The following is a 25,570-nucleotide window of genomic DNA, read 5'->3' on the forward strand; positions in this document are numbered from 1 at the left end:
ACATATCAGTCCAGATTACATGTTAGATATTGTTGCACTGTTGTTGCACTGTCGGAACTAGTAGCACAAGCATTACCCTCGCAATAACATCTGCTTTCCATGTGTATATGACCAATAACATTTGATTTGATTTGTGACATAGCGGCATGTTTTGTTGTTTAGCTTTACCCGGCCGCACTCGCCAGCTCAAATCAAGTCTAGTCAAATTATATGTGTCACATGCTTCCTAAACAACAGGTGCAAACTAACAGTGCAGTGCTTACTTATGGGCCCTTTCCAACAATGCAGTGAGAAACATTGAGAAATAATAGAAAAATAGGAACACAAGGAATAAATACACAATGAGTAACGATAACTTGGCTATATACACAGGATGCCAGTATGAGTCGATGTGCTGGGGTATGAGGTAATTGAGGTAGATGTGTACATACGGGTAGGGGTAAAGCTGGGCGTCATTAGAGGATGTCTATGTCCTCTGCCTTCATTTCTGGCCATATATCTCACCCGGCATGGCAACCTCTAACCTCCTATTCCCCAATAAAGTTGAAACATGTCAGGACTGTGAGCGTTTTACACTACCATGGCCCATGCATGAACATGTGCCGAGCAAAGCAGCGAATACTACTGGTAGTTTTTACACACACTGCTGTAGGTTGCTGTGGTGGTGAAAAGACTGTGTACACTGTTCTCTGGTGCCGAGGCAGCAGCCTCCTAATTGCGGAGGACTGTGACCTTTTCTGCTATGTATAATTCCCAAACAACTGGGCTAGTTTGCCTTGGAAGGCTGTCAATGCTTTGTTCCGCTACCATGGGACATGGTGTGAGGTGTCTCAAAAGTTTTTAGCAACTTGCATGTCTAAAAGACTTGATGTTTAATTGTCTGTGACTTATGTCAGAAGAGTGGTTAGTTCATTGTCTCCCTCAGTAGGGTTTTGCTGTTGTTGTTAAATGAAGTACATTTCTTAGCCTCTGGTCTGCTGACACCATGTGTTTTATGTCCCTGTTGATGTGCATGAGGCCAGAATCCTCTCAGGCCCGGCACTGGCTATCACAGAGCTCCAGGATTGACTTGACACCAGCCTAATACCACTGAGTCATTTCCCCAACAGGAACCCAGATGATTCCTGCAAAACAGCACTTCTCTGCTGACCACACTAGATGAGCACAAAAATGTGGTGTTGTCCTCTGTTTTTCTGGGGTTTTCTGACAACTTGTACATTGGTATTTTGCTTTGCTCTCAGGTCAGATCTACACTACCAGTCAAAAGTTTTAGAACACCTACTCATTCAAGGTTTTTCTTTATTTTTACTATCTTCTACATTGTAGAATAATAATGAATACATCAAAACTATGAAATTACGCATATGGAATCATGTAGTAACCAAAAATGTGTTTAACAAACAAATCAAAATATGAAATGTTTGAGATTCTTAAAATAGCCACCCTTTGCCTTGATGAAAGCTTTGCACACTCTTGGCATTCTCTCAACCAGCTTCACCAGGAATGCTTTTCCAACAGTCTTGAAGGAGTTTCCACATATACTGAACACTTGTTGGCTGCTTTTCCTTCACTCTGTGGTCCGACTCATCCCAACCCATCTCAATTTGGTTGAGGTCGGGGAACTGCCAAAGGGGGCGGAGTTGCAATCTACTGCAGAGTCAGCCTGCAGAGTTCTGTCATAATATCCAGGTCTGTGCCCAAACAATTCGAGCTTCTACTTCTAAAAATCCACCTTTCCAGAAACAAGTCTCTCACCGTTGCCGCTTCTTATAGACCCCCTTCAGCCCCCAGCTGTGCCCTGGACACCATATGTGAATTGATTGCCCCCCCATCTATCTTTAGAGCCTGTACTGCTAGGTGACCTAAACTGAGATATGCTTAACACCCCGGCCGTCTTACAATCTAAACTAGATGCCCTCAATCTCACACAAATGATCAATGAACCTACCCACCCGTCCAGCATAACTACTCTGGACGGTTCTGACTTAGAAGATGTGGACAACTATAAATACCTAGGTGTCTGGTTAGACTGTAAACTCTCCTTCCAGACTCACATTAAGCATCTCCAATCCCAAATTAAATCAAGAATCGGTTTCCTATTTCACAACAAGGCATCCTTCACTCATGCTGCCAAACATACCCTAGTAAAACTGACTATCCTACCGATCCTTGACTTCAGTGATGTCATTTACAAAATAGCCTCCAACACTCTACTCAGCAAATTGGATGCAGTCTATCTCAGTGACATCCGTTTTGTTACCAAAGCCCCATATACTACCCACCACTGCGACCTGTATGCTCTCGTTGGCTGGCCCTCGCTTCATATTCATTGCCAAACCCACTGGCTCCAGGTCATCTATAAGTCGTTGCTTGGTAAAGCCCAGCCTTATCTCAGCTCACTGGTCACCATAGCAGCAGCACGCGCTCCAGCAGGTATATCTCACTGGTCACCCCCAAAGCCAATTCCTCCTTCGGCCGCCTTTCCTTCCAGTTCTCTGCTGCCAATGACTGGTACGAACTGCAAAAATCACTGAAGATGCACCCCAGTATCACTACTTGCACACTCATCTTCTACACATCTATCACCCCAGTGTTTAATTTGCCATACTGTAATAATTTTGCCACTATGGCCTATTTATTGCCTCACCCCCCTTATCCTACCTCAATTGCACATACTGTATATATACTTTCTCTATTGTATTATTGACTGTATGTTTGTTTATTCCATGTGTAACTCTGTGTTGTTGTTTGAGTCGCACTGCTTTGCTTTATCTTGACCAAGTTGCAGTTGTAAATGAGAACTTATTCTCAACTAGCCTACCTGGTTAAATAAAGGTGAAATAAAAACATTGTGGAGGCCAGGTCATCTGATGCAGCACTCCATCATTCTCCTTCTTGGTAAAATAGCCCTTACACAGCCAGGAGGTGTGTTGAGTCATTGTCCTGTTGAAAAACAAATGAGTCCCTCTAAGCCCAAACCAGATGGGATGACGTATCGCTACAGAATGCTGTGCTAGCCATGCTGATTAAGTGTGCCTTGAATTCTAAATAAATCACAGACAGTGTCACCATCAAAGCACCCCCACACCATAACACCTCCTCCTCCATAATTTACAGTGGGAAATACACATGCAGAGAACATCCGTTCAGCCTCACCGCGTCTCACAAAGACACGTCGGTTGGAACCAAAAATCTCCAAATTGGACTCATCAGACCAAAGGACAGATTTCCACCGGTCTAATGTCCATTGCTCGTGTTTCTTGGCCCAAGCAAGTCTCTTCTTCTTATTGGTGTCCTTTAGGAGTGGTTTCTTTGCAGTAATTTTACCATGAAGGCTCCTTCATGGTAACTGTTCTCCTTTGAACAGTTTATGTTGATATGCGTCTGTTACTTGAACTCTGTGAAGCATTTATTTGGGCTGAAATTTCTGAGGCTGGTAACTGATGAACTTATCCTCTGCAGCAGAGGTAACTCTGGGTCTTCCTGTAACAATGATCCAGGGTTTTACCAGCCCTGGTAGCACAATCGATATGCTGATAGAATTTAGGGAGTCTTGTTTTCAGATCAGCCTTGTTAAAATCCCCAGCTACAATGAATGCAGCCTCAGGATATGTGGTTTCCAGTTTACTGTAACGGTTTTCTAGTGGTGATGAAGGAGAGTCGGACCAAACTGCAGCGTGTCGATTGCGATCCATGTTTAATACAACAAAGAAACACGAACTTACAAAAAACAATAAACGAAACCGAAACAGCCTATCTGGTGCAAACTAACAGAGAGTACACATAGGACACTAAGGACAATCACCCATGACAAACTCAAAGAATATGGCTGCCTAAATATGGTTCCCAATCAGAGACAACGATAAGCACCTGCCTCTGATTGAGAACCACTCCAGACAGCCATAGACTTTGCTAGACAACCCACTAAGCTACAATCCAAATACCACCACCAAAACCCCAAGACAAACACACCACAATTACAAAAACCCCATGCCACACCCTGGCCTGACCAAATACATAAAGATAAACACAAAATACTTTGACCAGGGCGTGACAGAACCCCCCCCCTAAGGTGCGGACTCCCGAACGCACCTCAAAACAATAGGGAGGGTCCGGGTGGGCGTCTGTCCATGGTGGCGGCTCCGGCGCGGGACGTGGACCCCACTCATTTAATGTCTTAGTCCCCTCTCCCTTCGTCCCTGGATAGTCCACCCTCGCCGCCGACCATGGCCTAGTAGTCTTCACCCAGAACCCCACTGGACTGAGGAGCAGATCGGGACTGAAGGACAGCTCCGGACTGAGGCAGCTCGGGACTGAGGGGAAGCTCGGGAGTGAGAGAAAGCTCGGGAGTGAGAGAAAGCTCGGGAGTGAGAGGAAGCTCGGGAGTGCGAGGAAGCTCGGGAGTGAGAGGAAGCTCGGGAGTGAGAGGAAGCTCGGGAGTGAGAGGAAGCTCGGGAGTGAGAGGAAGCTCGGGAGTGAGAGGAAGCTCAGGAGTGAGAGGAAGCTCAGGAGTGAGAGGAAGCTCAGGAGTGAGAGGAAGCTCAGGCAGGTAGATAGATCTACCAGCTCCTGGCTGGCTGGTGGTTCCGGCAGATCCTGGCTGACTGGCATTTCTGGCGGATCCTGGCTGACTGGTGGATCCTGGCAGACTGGCGGATCCTGGCTGACTGGTGGATCCTGGCAGACTGGCGGATCCTGGCAGACTGGCGGATCCTGGCAGACTGGCGGATCCTGGCAGACTGGCGGATCCTGGCTGAATGGCGGATCTAACTGATCCTGGCAGACTGGCAGATCCTGGCCGACTGGCAGATCCTGGCCGACTGGCAGATCCTGGCCGACTGGCAGATCCTGGCCGACTGGCAGTTCTGGCGGATCCTGGCAGACTGGCGGATCCTGGCCGACTGGCGGATCCTGGCAGACTGGCAGTTCTGGCGGATCCTGGCTGACTGGTGGATCCTGGCTGACTGGCGGATCCTGGCAGACTGGCACTTCTGGCGGATCCTGGCAGACTGGCGGATCCTGGCAGACTGGCGGATCCTGGCAGACTGGCGGATCCTGGCAGACTGGCGGATCCTGGCTGAATGGCGGATCTAAATGATCCTGGCAGACTGGCGGATCCTGGCTGACTGGCAGATCTGGAAGAGTCTGGTTGACTGGCAGATCTGAAAGAGTCTGGTTGACTGGCAGATCTGGAAGAGTCTGGTTGACTGGCAGATCTGGAAGAGTCTGGTTGACTGGCAGATCTGGAAGAGTCTGGTTGACTGGCAGATCTGGAAGAGTCTGGTTGACTGGCAGATCTGGAAGAGTCTGGTTGACTGGCAGATCTGGAAGAGTCTGGTAGACTGACAGCTCCTTGCAGACTGACAGCTCCTTGCAGACTGACAGCTCCTTGCAGACTGGCTGCTCCATGCAGACTGGCTGCTCCATGCAGACTGACATCTCTGGCTGCTTCATGCAGACTGACAGCTCTGGCTGCTCCATGTAGGCTGACAGCTCTGGCGGCTCCGTGCAGCTCCTTACAGACTGGCAGCTCCGTGCAGACTGGCAGCTCCGTGCAGACTGGCAGCTCCGTGCAGACTGGCAGCTCCGTGCAGACTGGCAGCTCCTTGCAGACTGACAGCTCCTTGCAGACTGGCTGCTCCATGCAGACTGGCTGCTCCATGCAGACTGACATCTCTGGCTGCTTCATGCAGACTGACAGCTCTGGCTGCTCCATGTAGGCTGACAGCTCTGGCGGCTTCTTACAGACTGGCAGCTCTGGCGGCTCCGTGCAGACTGGCAGCTCCTTACAGACTGGCAGCTCCTTGCAGACTGGTAGCTCCGTGCAGACTGGCAGCTCCGTGCAGACTGGCAGCTCCGTGCAGACTGGCAGCTCCGTGCAGACCGACAGCTCCGTGCAGACCGGCAGCTCCTTGCAGACCGGCAGCTCCAAGCAGACCGGCAGCTCCGTGCAGACCGGCAGCTCCGTGCAGACTGGTTGCGCTGAACAGGCGGGAGACTCCGGCCGCGCAGGAGAGGAGAAAGGCTCTGGCTGCGCTGAACAGGTGGGACGCACTGTAGGCCTGATGCGTAGTGCTGGCACTGGTATGCCGTGCATGCTATGCCAAGCCCACACCTTTCTTTCTACTCTGTCCAATACATCCTCCACACTCTCAGACTCAGCACTCTGCTTCGCCGACAGCTCCAATTCCATCCATGGCTCTGCCCAGGGTCCTTGTCCGTCAAGGATCTCCTCCCAAGTCCATTTATCCAAAGAGTGCAGCCTCTCCCAATGCTGCTGCTGCCTCTGTTGCTTCTCCTGCTGCTGCCTTTGCTCCTGCTGCTGCCTTTGCTGCTGCTGCTGTTGCTCCTGCTGCACCTGTCGCTTCTCCTGCTGCTGCTGTTGCTGCTGCCTCTGTTTACCACGCCGCTTGGTCCTTGGTTGGTGGGTGATTCTGTACATGGTTTTCTAGTGGTGATGAAGGAGAGTCGGACCAAACTGCAGCGTGTCGATTGCGATCCATGTTTAATACAACAAAGAAACACGAACTTACAAAAAACAATAAACGAAACCGAAACAGCCTATCTGGTGCAAACTAACAGAGAGTACACATAGGACACTAAGGACAATCACCCACGACAAACTCAAAGAATATGGCTGCCTAAATATGGTTCCCAATCAGAGACAACGATAAGCACCTGCCTCTGATTGAGAACCACTCCAGACAGCCATAGACTTTGCTAGACAACCCACTAAGCTACAATCCCAATACCACCACCAAAACCCCAAGACAAACACACCACAATTACAAAAACCCCATGCCACACCCTGGCCTGACCAAATACATAAAGATAAACACAAAATACTTTGACCAGGGCGTGACATTTACATAGAGTCAAATAAAGCATAAGAGTCAAATAAGGCATACCCCCCCGCCCCTCTTCTTGCTTCTGTCGGCGCGATGCGTGAAGAAACCAGCTGGCTGCACCGATTCCGTTAGCGTCTCTCGAGTGAGCCATGTTTCCGTGAAGCCAAGAACGTTACAGTCTCTGATGTCTCTCTGGAATGCTACCCTTGCTCGGATTTCATCAACCTTGTTGTCAAGAGACTGGACATTGGCGAGTAGTATGCTAGGGAGTGGTGCGCGATGTGCCCGTCTCCGGAGCCTGACCAAAAGACAGCTTCGTTTGCCCCTATTACGGCCTCGTTGTTTTGGGTCGCCGGCTGGGATCCGATCCATTGTCCTGGGTGGAATGCAAAACACAGGCTCCGCTTCGGGAGAGTGATATTCCTGGTCGTAATGATGATGAGTTGACGTTGCTCTTATATTCAGTAGTTCCTCCCGACTGTATGTAATGAAACCTAAGATTACCTGGGGTACCAATGTAAGAAATAACACGTAAAAAAACAAAATACTGCATAGTTTCCTAGGAACGCGAAGCGAGGCGGCCATCTCTGTCGGCGCCGGAAGTAGAATGATTTATGCCCACTCTCTTGTCTATCCTCTCCATCCACCCTGAAATGCCAGTGATAGTCAGTTTCCCCGCTATCACCAAGCAGGAAAGAACTCCACACTCTCCCTGTCTTCCCTCTAACTTTCTCCCCTTTCCACCCCAAAAGCGCTCATTAGATCAGGAGCTATTCTGAGACTCTTGAGCTGACAGCATTGAGGCCATGATCTTACACTCTCGATACAGGGCTAGTGAGTGTTAGAGCAAACAGCACCACCCATAATACTACCGCCCATCACATAGTTATACCAGAACCATCGGAGTATTCTCCAACCACCCTATAACAACGTCACCTCTTTTGAACATTGAACATCTCACATTTTGTAATTCGAGCAAGTAACCGGGGTCGATAAGAATAGTTTGTTCTTGGTCGGTTTTCTTGTTTCCCACAATGTTTGCGTGGTTGCCACATGCAGGCTGACTCATTGCCTAGTCATTCAATTGACTTAAATTACCTCCTTTCATGGTCAACAATGAGCTCAGCTGTGGAGAGCGAAGAGGAGGGAAGCATGGCCTGCTGGGAGCTGTGCGTTTGTTACACGGGTGTATTACATTTCGTGAAATGTTCAGAACATTGCAGATAGAAAGGTAGGCCTAACAAGTTCAGCCTATGCTACCCACTGAGCACAGACTGCAGTTCAACATTTTATATACATTTGATTGAGTTGTCAACTAACATGAATTCAAAACAAAATCATTTAGGTAAACATTTACGTTGATTACTTTTTGCAAATCCAGTCAGTTTTCCAAGTTGATTCAGCATCATCAGATAGATTTTTTGGGGTCGAAATGACATGAAAACAACATTGATTCCAACCAGTTTTTGCCCAGTGGGTAATCTCTATTCCACCTAACAGACAGTCATATCAACTGTTTTTTGCCCAGTGGGTAATCTCTATTCCACCTAACAGACAGTCATATCCACTGTTTTTGCCCAGTGGGTAATCTCTATTCCACCTAACAGACAGTCATATCCACTGTTTTTGCCCAGTGGGTAATCTCTATTCCACCTAACAGACAGTCATATCCACTGTTTTTGCCCAGTGGGTAATCTCTATTCCACCTAACAGACAGTCATATGAACTGTTTTTTGCCCAGTGGGTAATCTCTATTCCACATAACAGACAGTCATATCCACTGTTTTTGCCCAGTGGGTAATCTCTATTCCACCTAACAGACAGTCATATCTGTTCTACACAATACGACGCTCTGTAACATCGCTCCCTTTTGAACAAACCCCAGGCCTCTAATTGGTTGTTATTGCGACTGCTAGTTACTTTGGGAGAGGGAGAGCAGTCTTCTGCTGTCTGTTCTCAGCTAGCTCCTCCTCCTCTTACAGCACATAGAGCTGAGGACACGCTACAACAGATAGCCATGTTTGAGGGAGGGAGTGTGTGGAGCAAGTCAACCGTCAGTCACGTGACGTGAGCCACAGTGGAGTGGTAATTACTTCTACTAACTCCTGCAGTCTGAGGCTGGTCTAGAGTGGCCCCACCCAGCCTAAAGTCACACTGCTTTATTGGCTCTGTGGAGGCTTGTGAAATTGAGGAACAGAGCAAGAGAGCATTCCTCCTTCTGTTTTGCTTTGCTTGTTTCTCCTCTCCTCTGGCTGAGAGTGATCTCAGCTTCCCTCTGCCTGTGCAGACAAGGCAGCTGTTGTCATGTGCTCTGGGATACTGTGCAGGTCTCTCTAATGACTGACTGTAGTATCTCTGTCTGCCCTCAGCACTGGGTCACCCAAATCAATGATTCAGTAACAGGAGGGATATAGAGTACATGCATGTGCGCACACACACTCTCTCACACACACTTTCACACACAGACATTGTTCACATTTAACCCATCATATAGAAAAGCCAGTCCCTTCCACCTTGATATTTCTATTGATCTGATAACAGGCTTTTGGCTAGCATCAGATAACCCACTTGTGATTGGACAGTGCGAATTGATTCATTCAGTCACACGCTTATCTCTAAACTCTCGGACTAAGATAACATAATAGTTTGGTTGATTCATGGCACTTTCAAATTCTAACAGACAGTCATGGTGGATGGCATGCTGAATAGGAGAAAAGGGAAATGAACAGAGAAGTGAGACAGGATTGTAGGGGTCATATCATATTCTGGCCTCTCTAAAAGGGACAGTTAATTTAAAAATTGAAATTTCTTAAGGCCCGTATTCACAAAACACTCATACATTTCATACACTCATACACTCCAGTCACCCACGTCATAGACTGTTCTCTCTGCTAGCGCACGGCAGCGGTACCGGAGCGCCAAGTCTAGGTCCAAAAGGCTCCTTAACAGCTTCTACCCCCAAGCCATAAGACTGCTGAACAATTCATCAGATTGCCACCCAGACTAGAGGTCAACCGACTTCGCCAAACGTGTAATGATTTAACAAAAGAGCATTCGTGAAAAAAGCACAATAGTTGCACCAATGTACCTAACCATAAAAATCAATGTCTTTCTTAAAATCAATTCACAAGTCTATTTTTTTAAACCTGCATATTTAGTTAAGAGAAATTCATGTTAGCAGGCAATATTAACTAGGGAAATTGTGTCACTTCTCTTGCGTTCAGTGTAAACAGAGTCAGGGTATATGCAGCAGTTTGGGCCACCTGGCTCATTGCAAACTGTGTGAAGACCATTTCTTCCTAACAAAGACCGTAATTCATTTGCCAGAAATGTACATAATTATGACATAACATTGGAGGTTGTGCAATGTAACAGCAATATTTAGACTTGGGGATGCCACCTGTTAGATAAAATACGGAATGGTTCTGTATTTCACTGAAAGAATAAACGTTTTGTTTTCTAAATTATAGTTTGCCGATTTGACCATATTAATGACCTAAGGCTCGTATTGCTGTGTTTATTATATTATAATTAAGTCTATTGTAACGCTTGTCTCCGTCCTCCTCTTCTGACGAGGAGTAAGAAATGTCAGACCAATGCGCAGCGTGATAAGTGTTCATCCTTTTAATAAACTGAACTGAACACTAAATACAAAGTAACAAAAGAGAACAAACGAAACAGCTCCGTCAGGTGCAACACACACAAACAAAAAACAATCACCCACAACTCAAAAGTGAAACCCGGCTACCTAAGTATGGTTCTCAATCAGGGACAACGATTGACAGCTACCTCTAATTGAGAACCATACCAGGCCAAACACAGAAATCCCAAATCATAGAAAAAAGAACATAGACAACCCACCCAACTCACGCCCTGACCATACTAAACAAAGACATAACAAAAGAACTAAGGTCAGAACGTGACATCTATGATTTGATAGAGCAGTCTGACTGAGCGGTGGTAGGCAGCAGTAGGCTCGTAAGCATTCATTCAAACAGCACTTTCCTTCGTTTGCCAGCAGCTCTATCGCAATGCTTGAAGCACAGCGCTGTTTATAACTTCAAGCCTATCAACTCCCGAGATTAGGCTGGCAATACTATAGTGCCTATAAGAACATCCAATAGTCAAAGATATATGAAATACAAATGGTATGGAGAGATGGTATCCAGAAATGGTATCCTATAAATTCCTATAATAACTACAACCTAAAACTTCTTACCTGGGAATATTGAAGACTCATGTTAAAAGGAGCCACCAGCTTTCATATGTTCTGAGCAAGGAACTTTAAATGTTAGCTTTTTTACATGGCACATATTGCACTTTTAGCTACTCCTCCAACACTGTGTTTTTGCATTATTTAAACCAGCATGTTTCATTTATCTGAGACTAAATTGATTTTATTTATGTATTATATTAAGTTAAAATAAGTGTTCATTCAGTATTGTTGTAATTGTCATTATTACAAATTTATGTATATAAAAATCGGCCGATTTAATCGGTATCAGCTTTTTTGGTCTTCCAATAATCGGTATCGGTGTTGAAAAATCATAATCGGTCGACCTCTAACCCAGACTATTTACATTGAACCCCCCCCTCTGTATTTATAATGCTGCTACTCGCTGTTTATTATCTATGCATAGTCCCTTTACAAATTACCTCAACTAACCTGTACCCCCGCACATTGACTCGATACAGAGTCAATGTTATTGTTATTGTTATGTAATATTCTTTATTTTATTTTTTTACTTTCGTTTATTTAATAAATATTTTCTTAACTCTATTTCTTGAACTGCATTGTTGGTTAAGGGCTTGTAAGTAATCATTTCACAGTAAGGTCCACACCTGTTGTATTCGGCGCATGTGACAAATAACATTTGATTTGATTGACATTTTAAGCGATTGATTTTGACTTTGAAGTGAACTGTCCCTTTAAGTCTAGAAGGGAGCATTGGAGTTGGGCAGTACCAATGATGTCATAGACTGTATCCTGCATAGAATGAAATGTGCCTAAAATAAATATACTTTATCTCTATGCAGCCAGGACTGGGCTCCCATATGAACCTGAACTGTAGATGCCTACGTTCTTCACTTGGCTCCCATATGAACTTGACCTGTAGATGTTTACATTGTTCCCAGAGAAGCAGAGAGAGGAGATTCTGCCTAGTCCAGGTTTATGTGTGCTGTCTGCTCCGTGTGTGGTCCCTATCCTGTCTCACTGCTTTTTGCGCAGAGTCACCTAGCAGGCCGAGCTGTCAGAGTTGTCACTGTGCCCACTGAGAGGGGTTAATGTGGTGCCTGGAATGGAAGCACCCCCCCATTTACCCACACCAGGAGGTCCATTCCCCTAGGAGGGGGCAAGTGTCCCCTCACCCCCTTGTCCCATTATTCCTTTCCACTCCTCTCCACTCCCCCTTTCTCTCATCTGAGCTTTATGTTATGAGCAGACTGGGAAGAAACAAGCAACTTTTAATCACAAATTTGGGAAACGAACACTGGGTATGTACATAGTCAATGGTAGGCTTCGAGGGGACTCCTATGGTAGGTACACATATAGCTCATCTCTTGGCAGTAGTACTGTAGACTACTTTATCACTGACCTAAACCCAGAGTCTCTTAGAGCGTTCAGTCATGAGGCATCAAAGCCAAAGGAACTGAATAATATTAAGAAATGCTACAGTATTCCTCTCCTCTCCTAATTTGAACCCCACACATCTTCCCTCTCTCACCCCCCCTCCTTTTCACCACCCTCTCAGAGACACAATTGGACCAGGAATGCACTTGGTCAGACATTTCAAGGCAAACAGGCCCCACCCTGCAACAATAGAGAAAGAAAGGGGGGCTTTCTAAGTACTGCTGCCATCCTGACTCTTTCAATTCAATGAATCTCTCTCTACTCTCTGCTGTTGCCAGCCCCCCCCTAATCTTTAAGCAGACCACCGGCCCCTCCCTTTACACTCTATTGCCCTTGAGACCAGCCTGTGGGGTGTGGGCCACGGTTTCACTACAACCCGCCCTCCCCCCATCCCATGATCCGCCCATCACTCCCTCTCTCCTGAAGGGTGCTTGGACAGAGATCATCAGGAAGACTGTTCTTTTTCCAGAGGCTGTATTCTGTTCCACCAAACCCATGGTTCTACAGCCCCCCTCATTTACACTGGCCCTCATGACCACGGGTGAGCTCACATCCTTGGGGGGTTGAGGGGTGTGCTACCCCCCTTCCCAAGGGTCTACAGACGGGACATCAAAGGGGGACTAGTCTATTCACGGCTACTGGTCTTTGATGGAGTAAAGGGAACCATGTGCTTTTTAAAGTGGAGCAACACTGACAAGCTCAGGAATCATGACAGAAGCCAATGTTTGAGTTTACAAAACCCCCAGGTTAGTCGAGGTCATTTGTAAAGGGACTATGCATAGATAATAAACAGCGAGTAGCAGCATTATAAATACAGGGGGGGGGTTCAATGTAAATAGTCTGGGTTAGAGGTCGACCGATTATGATTATGAGGTCGACCACTTCTGAGTTTATGTAAAAACATTGGCTTCTGTCATGATTCCTGAAATCATGTTTGTTATCCGTCATGAGATTCTGTAACCTGATCTAAGTACATGAAATGGTTGTAGAATTGAACAGTAATATGTTTGTCATTGTGCGAAGGAAATTTGTTTTCCAGACAGCAGAAACACACTCAACACATTTTGGGCAAAGCACAGGGTCTAACGCAGTGCAACGCCCCTGGCTGGAATTATATAGTGGTTATTATGTAGGGGTTATTCTCTAGGGGTTATTCTCTAGGGGTTATTATGTAGGGGTTATTCTCTAGGGGTTATTATGTAGGGATTGTTATTTAGGGGTTAAATGCCTTGCTCAAGGACACAACGGTGCTGGATGGTAGTTATGATCTGACACCAGCCGAAATGGTGGTCGTGACACTTTACATAATGTTGAACATCGCACTGGTATAACCTATAGGAGACAGGCAGCTATAATCACACACAGTTTCAAGGGAGTGCAAGAGTGACAATGTGAAGCCGGGTGATGTATGTATTGGAAAGCGTGGTGCATTTTTCAGTCTGCTCAGTGCTACTCTTGATTGTACTTTGGAAGACTGTGAGAGGACCTGTTAAGCAGGCAGGCGGTTGGGGCCCTTTGAGCCAAGCAGGCAGGCGGTTGGGGCCCTCTGAGCCAAGCAGGCAGGAGGTTGGGGCCCTCTGAGCCAAGCAGGCAGGCGGTTGGGGCCCTCTGAGCCAAGCAGGCAGGCGGTTGGGGCCCTCTGAGCCAACAAGCAACCAAGGATCTGAATTATCCACTGGAACCAGCAGTCTTGTCATGGGAGCCAGCAGAGAGTCAGGCCCATGGCTGTCTCCTAGATCCTTTTCACACTTTGGTGCTGACCCGAACAGTACTGTGCTGGCTGGGATATTTTTCTTACTTTTTGGTTTCAGACACATAAACACACAGACGATACGTGGGCTGCGAGCCTCACTCTATGAGTTGGGTTGTTAAACCCTCTCACACATTTGAAATACTTTGTTTTGTCATTTAGTGAATCTTGCTCGAGTGATGAGTAACATTGCCTATGACCTGAAGACTTGTGTTAACTCCCAGAGGCTTAGTTTAACAGGCTTAGTGCCTATAGGCTTTATTTCATCAGGCGGACACAGTCTTGTGGTGTACAGGAGACCCAGGTTCGACTTTGAACCCCGGTCAGTCACAGCTGGTCTTACACACACACACACACACACACACACACACACACACACACACACACACACACACACACACACACACACACACACACACACACACACACACACACACACACTTGGCTCCTAATGACTGTTTACTGACATGTTCCTCTCTCTCCTCTCTCTCAGGCAGGTGTAGATGCTCCAGACGCAGCAGGCCCCAGGAAGAGGCTGCCTCCATCCATCTGTGCGGCTCTTCTCTAATTCCTGGGTCTCTCAGTCTCACTTTGCACCACACCTTAACAGGGACCACAGAGAAAAGAAACAGGAGTGAGGAGGCCACTGGAGATTCTCAAGAAGGGAAGCCATTTTCTTTTGACCCTCAGTATCACTGACCTTTCAACCTTTGGTTCAATCTGGTGGTTTCCTTGTGATTGGACACTCCCTAGAGGGGTAGGAAATCACCCTCCCCGTCTGTCCGTCTGCGTCCTACCTTCGGACCTCCATCACTATGGCGACCTCGGTGCAGCCCAACGAGTTGGTGTTTGAGTTCGCTAGCAATGGGATGGATGAGATAAACCAGGTACCTGTCATTACATTGGAGTTTAGCAGTAGTCGATATCAGTAGTGTTATCATGATGTACCACTACCACCAATATAGAAAACTTCAAGATGGAATTTGCAGTAGGGGGAAACGGCACCACTGGCCACCTCACCACCATTGTTATAGTTTTTGCTGCTGAGCTGAGGTGCATCGCGCAACATGGTAAAAAAAACTTGCACTACATATTGTGCTCTTCTAACACGCGTGCAATAATGTCTGAGGGGGAAAAACGGTGTTCGTTGTTTGCAGTAACTTCTTTGTTGTTGTAATATCACATCGGATGTGCCTGATTCACCATTAAGGTTTCCTGCACGTCACTCTAAGTAACATAATACAAAAATTCCCATCAAAATCTGTCAGTTTAAGCTAGAGCAGGGGCTGCATCTCAATCCACCCCATCCGGCTATGTCGGCCTTCCGCATCCGCGGTGGAAAGTGGTCGAGCTACAGCAGTGTTTTTCAGAGCATGAGATATCCCCGAAAATCGGTCTTCTCATGAAAACGGCTCTATTATGACCACTCTATGGATAGGATAGACTCTCACTCTCTCTTTTTTCACCACAAGTGTCTGAAGGCGACCCATACAAATGAATGGAAATATGGAGGTAGTTTTGTGCCAACAAAAATTAAGGATTAAATATGTGTCCAAAAAAACAAAAATATATCCTGAGCTTTCTTATGTCTACTAGATATCGGACAGATACTTCAAAACTTTATTCCTTATGATTTATTTTTGGGCTGTCTTTTTTTTTTACATTTATGAATGTGTTATTCAGTGCATTTCTATGGGCTATAGAAGTAAAGGCCAAATTCAATATTTTATCAAATAATTGTAAATGTAAATGGGTATAACATTTTAAAATCAAATAGCTAAATGATCCATGGTATGATCATCTTGAAATAATTCCATATGTTCCCTTAGTATGGAGAGATGGAGAGAAGGAGTGGAGTATGAAGGGATGGCAAAGGAGAGGGCTGGGATATGCAGTGTGGGCTGTTGGGAGGACAGAGTCGGAAAGTGTGAGAGACCTGGAGTTGTGACACTTTTAGTGTGCGTGGGAGGAGAGGGTGGGTCTTTGCCAGGACCCAGTCAATTTACAGCACAAAATGTACGGTTTGTATGTGTAAGTGCACTTCAGTGCCCAGGTGTGTTTATCTTACCTCCACATCTTTGTCTGAATTCTGTGGAACAGGTTTGTGTGTGTGTGTGCCCGATGTTTGTGCCGTGTGTGTGTGTGTGTCTCTGCGTTTTGTATTTGTGTAGATGTGGATGGATGAGTTGTCGCTGGATACTCTTGCCTGAATGTCCTGGTTCATGCCTAACCAGACATACCTGTTGTGTGGAAATAACACAGGCCTCCTCTAGGGTTTCTCCCTGCTCAGAGGATTACATCACCTGTCCACCTGGTAGCTTGAAAAAAGCTCTTAAACTTAACTTATATATATTTAGTGCTAACACTAATGAAGTTGTCCATTTTGTTTTTGCCGGAGCTAGCTAGTCTGAAGGATTTATCTTTCCATATGGGGGCTGTTGGAATCGGAGAAAGCCACAGCTAGCCTAGCTTGCTGGACAGTAATGACTAGCCTTCTTATATTGTATTTTACAGTCAATAAGTAGCTCCCTGAATCAGAGCCACGGTGTAATGATTTCATAATGATGTTTAGCTCAGTTTAGTGTCTGAAAGCTGCTATTAGAGTTCTATGGCAGCCTGCTATTAGAGTTATATGGCAGCTTGCTGTGAGAGTTCTATGGCAGCCTGCTATTAGAGTTCTATTGCAGCCTGCTATGAGAGTTCTACGGCAGCCTGCTAATAGAGTTCTATGGCAGCCTGCTATTAGAGTTCTATTGCAGTCTGCTAGTAGAGTTCTATGGCAGCCTGCTGTGGTCATACACTTACATTATTTACACCCACTCTCGCATTTAACTGAACAGTCATTCAAGTACAGAACTCCATAAGGTCTAGTCTCTCAAAAACACACCCCGTTTTAATTATTTCAGTTATCTGTGGTGTGGCAATGTTTGCCATTCACTTCCTCTATCAGCCCCATTAGGGGATGTTAAAAGTAGGTAGGTGGGGCTAACAACGGCGTCATAGGCAGGTAAAGCAGAACCGAGTTGATTATAGGGGAACCTCTCACACACAGGGGCTTGCTTTCATAGCCGAAACTGGGAACTTGGAGGTGAAAATCACCTAGTGATCGTTATCTCTCTGGTTTCCCTAGAGGCAGCCATTATGGCTCTTGTGTAATTCGTTCTAAATTACATACTCTGTTTTACACCTTTAATTAGATTAGAGTGCCTCTTGACTCCTTCTGTTCAACATGATACTGGTCCACCATGTTTTCGTGATACCGGGCCGCCATGCTTTCATGATACTGGGCCTCCATGCTTTCATGGTACTGGGCCGCCATGTTTTCATGGTACTGGGCTGCCACGTTTTCATGGTACTGGGCCGCCACGTTTTCATGGTACTGGGCCGCCACGTTTTCATGGTACTGGGCCGCCACGTTTTCATGGTACTGGGCCGCCACGTTTTCATGGTACTGGGCCGTTTCTTTTTCTTGATACTGGGCGGCCATGTTTTTATGGTACTGGGTCGCCACGTTTTCATGGTACTGGGTCGCCACGTTTTCATGATACTGGACCGCCACGTTTTCATGGTACTGGGCCGTTTCTTTTTCTTGATACTGGGCCTCCATGCTTTCATGGTACTGGGCCGCCATGTTTTCATGGTACTGGGCCGCCACGTTTTCATGGTACTGGGCCATTTCTTTTTCTTGATACTGGGCGGCCATGTTTTTATGGTACTGGGTCGCCATGTTTTCATGGTACTGGGCCGCCACGTTTTCATGGTACTGGGCCGTTTCTTTTTCTTGATACTGGGCGGCCATGTTTTTATGGTACTGGGCCGCCACGCTTTCATGGTACTGGGCCACTATGTTTTCATGATACCGGGCCGTTTCTTTTTCTTAATACTGGGCGGCCATGTTTTGATACTGGGCCGCCATGTTTTCCTGTGTGGGGTGTATCACAACGGAGATTCACTAAGTTAGCCATTCTACAGATATAGCTCTTTTGTTACAAAACTGGAGCTGGCATGGGTTATTGAGAATATCAAGTGCATCTTGTTTCCATTGATCATCCTTGAGATGTTTATACTAGAGGTCGACCGATTAGGATTTTTCAACACTGATACCGATTATTGGAGGACCAAAAAAGCCGATACCGATTAATCGGCCGATTAAAAAAACTGTATTTGTAATAATGACAATTACAACAATACTGAATTAACACTTATTTTAACTTAATATAATAAATCAATAATAATCCATTTAGTCTCAAGTAGATAATGAAACATGTCCAATTTGGTTTAAATAATGCAAAAACAAAGTGTTGGAGAAGAACGTAAAAGTGCAATATGTGCTATGTAAGAAAGCTAACGTTTCAGTTCCTTGCTCAGAACATGAGAACATATGAAAGCTGGTGGTTCCTTTTAACATGAGTCTTCAATATTCCCAGGTAAGAAGTTTTAGGTTGTAGTTATTATAGGACTATTTCCCTCTATACCATTTGTATTTCATTAACCTTTGACTATTGGATGTTCTTATAGGCACTTTAGTATTGCCAGTGTAACAGTATAGCCTCCGTCCCTCTCCTCGCTCCTCCCTGGGCTCGAACCAGCAACACAACGACAACAGCCACCCTCGAAGCAGCGTTACCCATGCAGAGCAAGGGGAACAACCACTCCAAGGCTCAGAGCGAGTGAAGTTTGAAACGCTATTAACGCGCACGAACTAGTCAGCCATTTCACTTCGGTTACACCAGCCTCATCTCGGGAGTTGATAGGTTTGAAGTCATAAACAGCGCAATGTTTGATGCACAAGGAAGAGCTGCTGGCAAAACGCACGAAAGTGCTGTTTGAATGAATGTTTACTCGCCTGCTTCTGCCTACCACCGCTCAGTCAGATACTTAGATACTTGTATGCTTGTATGCTCAGTCGGATTATATGCAACACAGGACACGTTAGATAATATCTAGTAATATCATCAACCATGTATAGTTAACTAGTGATTATGATTGATTGTTTTTTATAAGATAAGTTTAATGCTAGCTAGCAACTTACCTTGGCTTACTGCATTTGCGTAACAGGCAGTCTCCTTGTGGAGTGCAACGAGAGAGAGATAGGTCGTTATTGCGCTGGACTAGTTAACTGTATGTTTGCAAGATTGGATCCCTCGAGCTGACAGGGTGAAAATCTGTCTTTCTGCCCCTGAACGAGGCAGTTAACCCACCGTTCCTAGGCCGTCATTGAAAATAAGAATGTTTTCTTAACTGACTTGTCTAGTTAAATAAAGATTGAATAAAGGTGTAAAAAGAAAAAGAAAAATTGTCAAATGGGCACCCCAAAATACCGATTTCCGATTGTTATGAAAACTTGAAATCGGCCATTCCGATTAATCGGTCGACCTCTAGTTTATACTACTTGATTGGAGTCCACCTGTGGTCAACTCAATTGACGGGACATGATTTGGAAGGGCACAAACCTGTCTATATAAGGTCCCACAGTTGACAAACCAAGCCATGAGGTCGAAGGAATTGTCTGTAGAGCTCCGAGACAGGATTGTGTCAAGGCACAGATCTGGGGAAGGGTACCAAAACATTTCTGTAGCATTGAAGGTGGCCTCCATCATTCTTAATAACCTCTTAGGGATAGGCGGGATGCAAATGTCTCAACTGGCCAATTGCCAGGGAAAATGCAGAGCGCCAGATTCAAATAAAATACTAAATGGAATAAGTTTGGAACCACCAAGACTCTTCCTAGAGCTGTCCACCCGGCCAAACTGAGCAATTGGGGAAAAATGGCCTTGGTCAGGGAGGTGACCAAGAACCCGATGGTCACTCTGACAGAGCTCCAGAGTTCCTCTGTGGAGATGTGAGAACCTTCCAGAAGGACAACCATCTCTGCAGCATTCCACCAATCAGGCCTTTATGGTAGAGTGGCCAGACAGAAGCCACTCCTCAGTAAAAGGCCCACTTGGAGTTTCCTAAAAGGCACCTGAAGGACTCTCAGACCATGAGAAACAAGATTCTCTGGTCTGATGAAACCAAGATTGAACTCTTTGGCCTGAATGTCAAGTGTCACGTCTGGAGGAACGCTGGCACCATCCCTACAGTGAAGCATGGTGGCAGCATCATGCTGTGGGGATGTTTTTCAGTGGCAGGGACTGGGAGACTTGTCAGGATCGAGAGAGAGATGAACAGAGCAAAGTACAGAGAGATCCTTGACGAAAATCTGATCCAGAGCGCTCAGAATCTCAGACTGGGGTTCACCTTCAAATAAGACAATGACCCTAAGCACATAGCCAACACAACACAGGAGTGGCTTCGGGACAAACCTCTGAATGGCCTTGAATGGCCCAGCCAGAGCCCGGACTTGAACCCGATCAAACATCTCTGGAGCGTCCTGAAAATAGCTGTGCAGCGACGCTCCCTGTCCAACCTGACAGAGCTTGAGAGGATCTGCAGAGAAGAATGGGAGAAATTCCCCAAATACAGGTGGTCCAAGCTTGTAGTGTCTTACCCAAGAAGACTAGAGGCTGTAATCACTGCCAATGGTGATTCAACAAAGTACTGAGTGAAGGGTCTTATGTAAATGTGTAATTACAGTTGTAATTGTTTTATACATTTGCAAAAATGTTTTTGCTTTGTCATTATGGGGTATTGTGTGTAGATTGATGAGGGGAAAATAATTTAATTCATTTTAGAATAAGGCTGTAACATAATAAAATGTGGAACAAGTGAAGGGGTCTGAATAATTCCGAATGCACTGTATGCACAAAAGCTATCTCGCTGGCTAACTATTTGATCCTGCTTTGTGACAAACCCTCCAGGTGCAACTGAGCTCCATTATGTCAAAACAACAACAGTAGACAGACACAGACATCTTCTGCCCCGTCAGCAGATTCTGTGTGGGATTTGGTCTGTCATGGTCTGGTCCTGCTATGGAGGGGAGACAGTGTGGGGTTTAATACACTGCAGTGAACTCAGCAGACTCACTGGTGCTCTCTCACATCAGTGAACCCAGATGGGACTCCCTACTGACTGAGATGCTACTATAGTCTGAGACCATAACGTCAATGACGTTTCATCTTTTACAGTCAAGCGCACACAACAACAGCATCCTTTATTTTATACTTCCCAAGTGGTCTCGTGGCCAACTGTTGATCGTTAGTGCTGACATCATGGAAAATAATTTAGCATGGACTCTGTTCTGAAAATGCAGATATTGTCTGTGAAGTTACTAGAACAGTCACTGAACTCATAGCTATGTTTAATTGTATGGTAATGTCCCATAGAGGATTAATGATTCAACATAATGCAGTTGTGTGTGGCATTGTGCTGTTAGTGTACTGTTAGTTATCTGGTTAAAGTGTAGCATTGAGTGGATGTAGCCTTGGACTCCCTAGTCCCTCCGTGGGCTCAAGGCTCAAAGATTAGACACCTGGAGTTCAACCACAACAATGGAAACTTGTGCTTTAGATGAGAGAGAGAAAGACCATAGAAATATAATTACTAAAATGGACAAGAATTACCAAAAAAGCAGAACGCTTATAATGTTCCACAACATAACAAAGACTATCTCAAGGGATTGGAAAGGTAAAGTCCTACAACTCTGAACGTTGTTAGGCTATTCCATTAAAACCGTTTTGGAAGTTTAAGTCAAAATGTTGTTACTGCCTTTCAGTATGGCTAAGTATTTGGCCACTAATTGTTTTCTAATGATTGAGAACTTGCATGAACTGTTTGGGCAGGACAAAGCATCATAGATCATATGATAATCAGGCAATGAGCTGTAGTCTGCTGCCATCTCTTGGTTATTTTCAGAAACTGACACTGAATTAATTTGTTTCCTCTGGCTATGAGTGTAATCAGGCTATAATACTTTGCACCATTTCATTAGAGCATTTTTGTTTGCTTGATATTTAGAATAGCTTAAACTGAAGTAAAAGACCTGCAAGCTTGGAGTCCTGCCTGCTCCATTTTTTTTTTCAAGCCGGGACTGGAGATTTTAGGGCATGGGTCATGCCACAAATTCGGTGCCTTTTGAGATTTGTGACTTGGGGGAAAAAAACATTTGATTTTATCTCATTTTAACATTCTGCCATAAAGAGCACATGTTCAACCTAATAAAATACGTTTTCCCATTTCATAGTAAATGCCTATTTAGTGCCAAATAAAGTAACAGGGTTGACGATGTCATCTTAAATCAGCCATGAATCACTTTGTGACAGGGGGAATGGAAGGTTGTTGTGTGCAGCAGGGATGGGCAATTGAATGCAAGCTGAAGCTTCACAATAAAAATAAAAAAAATTCCACCACAAAACACCAGAAAATGTATAAATAGAGTAGAACCAGCTCACCTGCTTTTACACCATGATTTGGCTATTAGATGTTCAATATTTATTTTGAAAATAGTATTTAAAAGGGAATATTTTCATCATATTAAAAACGAGAGTTCAGTTCATGTAGCAAGGTTAACCTTAAAATGAGAGACAAAAGACTAAATTTAAAATGAATCACTAATCACATTAAATAAATAATAATCTTTAGAAATGATACAATGATGATAAAAATGTGGAGACATTCTGGGGTTAAGTGGGTTAAAATTCCTGGAAGTCACAGAAGTGCATGGAGGGACATTTTGGCACTTAAGTCTTTATTCATATACATTTATTTTAATTTTATTTATTGAATTCTCAATGTGGTCTGTATTGAAGGGCACATTATTGAATATAACATGCTTTTCAATATTTGTGCACAATTTATACTTAAGATATCAAAGGGACGCAAAAGACACTCATTTCGTGGAACCACCCACGTAATGGGAAAAAAACAACGGAAAGAGGTGCCATCCACACTGCTTCATGTTATGGTACTGTTGAAGACAGCAAAATAACAGTGTGCTGAAGGAAAATAAAACTGTTTGTTTACTCCACAAGGACCTCACACAATGAGAAATGAGAGAAGCTTGTTGTGTCCAGATGTCCTGTCTGGATAACTGCCACATGTCCTGTCAGGATAACTGCCATGTCACATGGGTAGGCCAACTGTAGACAGTGTTTCCCCTACCATTGTATAGGGCGATATGTATTTAAATAGACCCTGGATGTTTGCATGCAACCTGCCTGGAAAATAAGCTAGGAGAAACACTGGTAGAAGCAGTCAGTGTTCAAAGGGTTGCCAGGTGGGCTTGGTTGCCATACGCTACAGTTTCTTACACACTGAGCATACCAAACATTAAGAACACCTCCCTAATATTCAGTTGCTCCCCCCATTTGCCCTCAGAACAGCCTCAATTCGTTGGGGCATGGACTCTACAAGGTGTCGAAAGCTATCCACAGGGATGCTGGCTCGTGTTGACTCCAATGAGTCCAACAGTTGGGCTCCCGAGTGGCGCAGCGGTCTAAGGCGTTGCATCTCAGTGCTAGAGGCGTCACTACAGACCCTGGTTTGATCCCGGGCTGTATCACAACTGGCCGTGATCGGGAGACCAATAGGGCGGCGCACAATTGACCCAGCGTCGTCCGGGTTGGGGGAGGGTTTGGCCAGGGTAGGCCGTCATTGTAAAATAAAAATTTGTTCTTAACTGACTTGTCAAGTTAAATAAAGGTTAAATAAAATAAAAAGTTGGCTGGATGTCCTTTGGGTGTTGGACCATTCTTGATACACACGGGAAACTGTTGAGCATGAAAAACCCAGCAGCATTGCAGTCCTTGACACAAACCGGCGCGCCTGTCACCTAGTACCATACCCCATTCAAAGGCACTTAAATATTTTGTCTTGCTGATTCACACTCTGAATGGCACACATGCACAATCCATTTCTCAATTGTCTCAAGGCTTAAAAATCCTTCTTTAATCTACATGGATTGAAGTGGATTTAACAAGTTACATCAATAAGGGATCATAGCATTCACCTGGTCAGTCTATGTCGTGGAAAGAGCAGGTGTTCTTAATGTTTTTTTATACTCAAGTGTACTCAGTTTGGCCAGAGCTCTGGTAATTTCCTCTTCCCATGTTCAGAAATGTTGTGCTGGAAATGAGGGAGCGTGTCTGGAATCCCCAGCAAAAAGACACAGGTATGAGGTATGAAAGGAGTGAATGGGTTGACAGTATTCAGGAGGAATGAAAGGAGTGAATGGGTTGACAGTGTTCATGAGGTATGATACTGTAGGAGTGAATGAGTTAACAGTGTTCATTTATTTAATTATATATATTTTTCAATTTCACCTTTATTTAACCATGTAGGCCAGTTGAGAACAAGTTCTCATTTACAACTGCGACCTGGCCTAGATAAAGAAAAGTTGCACATGGGATAAACAAACGTACAGTCAATAACACAATAGAAAGTATGGATAAACAGTGTGTGCAAATGTAGTATGATTAGGGAGGTAAGGCAATAAATAGGCCATAGTGGCGAAATAATTACAATTGAGCAATTAAACACTGGAGTGATAGATGTGCAGAAGATGAATGTGCAAGTAGAGATACTGAGGTGCAAAGGAGCAAAAAATAAATAACAATATGGGGATGAGGTAGTTGGGTGGGCTATTTACAGATGGGCTGTGTACAGGTGCAATGATCGGTAAGCTGCTCTGACAGCTGATGCTTAAAGTCAGTGAGGGAGATATGAGACTCCAGCTTGAGTGATTTTTGCAATTCGTTCCAATCCAATGGCAGCAGAGAACTGGAAGAAAAGGTGGCCAAAGTAGGAGTTGGCTTTGGGGATGACCAGTGTAGGGATGATTTGTAGGGATCCAGATTTTGGATTTTGGTGAAGGAGAAGCAGGGCGGGGCTTGGGCAAGTTGCTGCAGGGGGTGCTGAGCTGTTGGCCATGGTAGGTGTAGCCAGGTGGAAAGCATGGCCAGCCATAGAAAAATGCTTATTGAAATGATCGATTATCATAGATTTATCGGCGGTAACAGTGTTTCCTAGCCTCAGTGCAGTGGGCAGCTGGGAGGAGGTGCTCTTATTCTCCATGGACTTTACAGTGTCCCCAAACTTTTTGGAATTAGTGCTACAGGATACAAATTTATTTTTGAAAAAGCTAGCCTTAGCTTTCCTAACTGACTGAGTATATTGGTTCCTAACTTCCCTGAAAAGTTGCATATCGCAGGGGCTATTCGATGCTAATGCAGAAGCCACAGGAAGTTTTTGTGCTGGTCAAGGGCAGTCAAGTCTGGGATGAACCAAGGGCTATATCTGTTCTTAGTTCTACATTTTTTGAACGGGGCATGTTTATTTAAGATGGTGAGGAAAGCACTTTTAAAGAGCAACCAGGCATCCTCTACTGACGGGATGAGGTCAATATCCTTCCAGGACACCCGGGCCAGGTTATGGTCGTTTGACCTAAAACTCATTACGCACGCA

General features: G+C 45.0%; 1 protein-coding gene across 7 annotated transcripts in view; it reads left to right on the plus strand.

The window, feature by feature from the left end:
- The window catches only part of elf1 (E74-like ETS transcription factor 1), an 82,081-nt gene that overhangs the window by 42,832 nt on the left and 13,679 nt on the right, over nucleotides 1–25,570 (plus strand). For 4 of the 7 annotated variants that reach the window (XM_024412756.2, XM_024412755.2, XM_024412760.2 and 1 more), the window contains exon 2: nucleotides 14,724–15,117. The exons of 1 other annotated variant lie outside the window; for it this stretch is intronic. In XM_024412756.2, the coding sequence (XP_024268524.1) occupies nucleotides 15,046–15,117 (72 nt within the window). In that variant the 5' untranslated portion in view covers nucleotides 14,724–15,045. Of the gene's footprint in view, nucleotides 1–14,723; nucleotides 15,118–15,928; nucleotides 16,247–25,570 lie in introns of those variants that run through there. 2 more of the 7 variants (XM_042303203.1, XM_042303204.1) reach the window with 2 other exon arrangements.

This window comes from Oncorhynchus tshawytscha, linkage group LG21 (genome assembly GCF_018296145.1).
Source record: "Oncorhynchus tshawytscha isolate Ot180627B linkage group LG21, Otsh_v2.0, whole genome shotgun sequence".
Classification (NCBI taxonomy): Eukaryota; Metazoa; Chordata; class Actinopteri; order Salmoniformes; family Salmonidae; genus Oncorhynchus; species Oncorhynchus tshawytscha.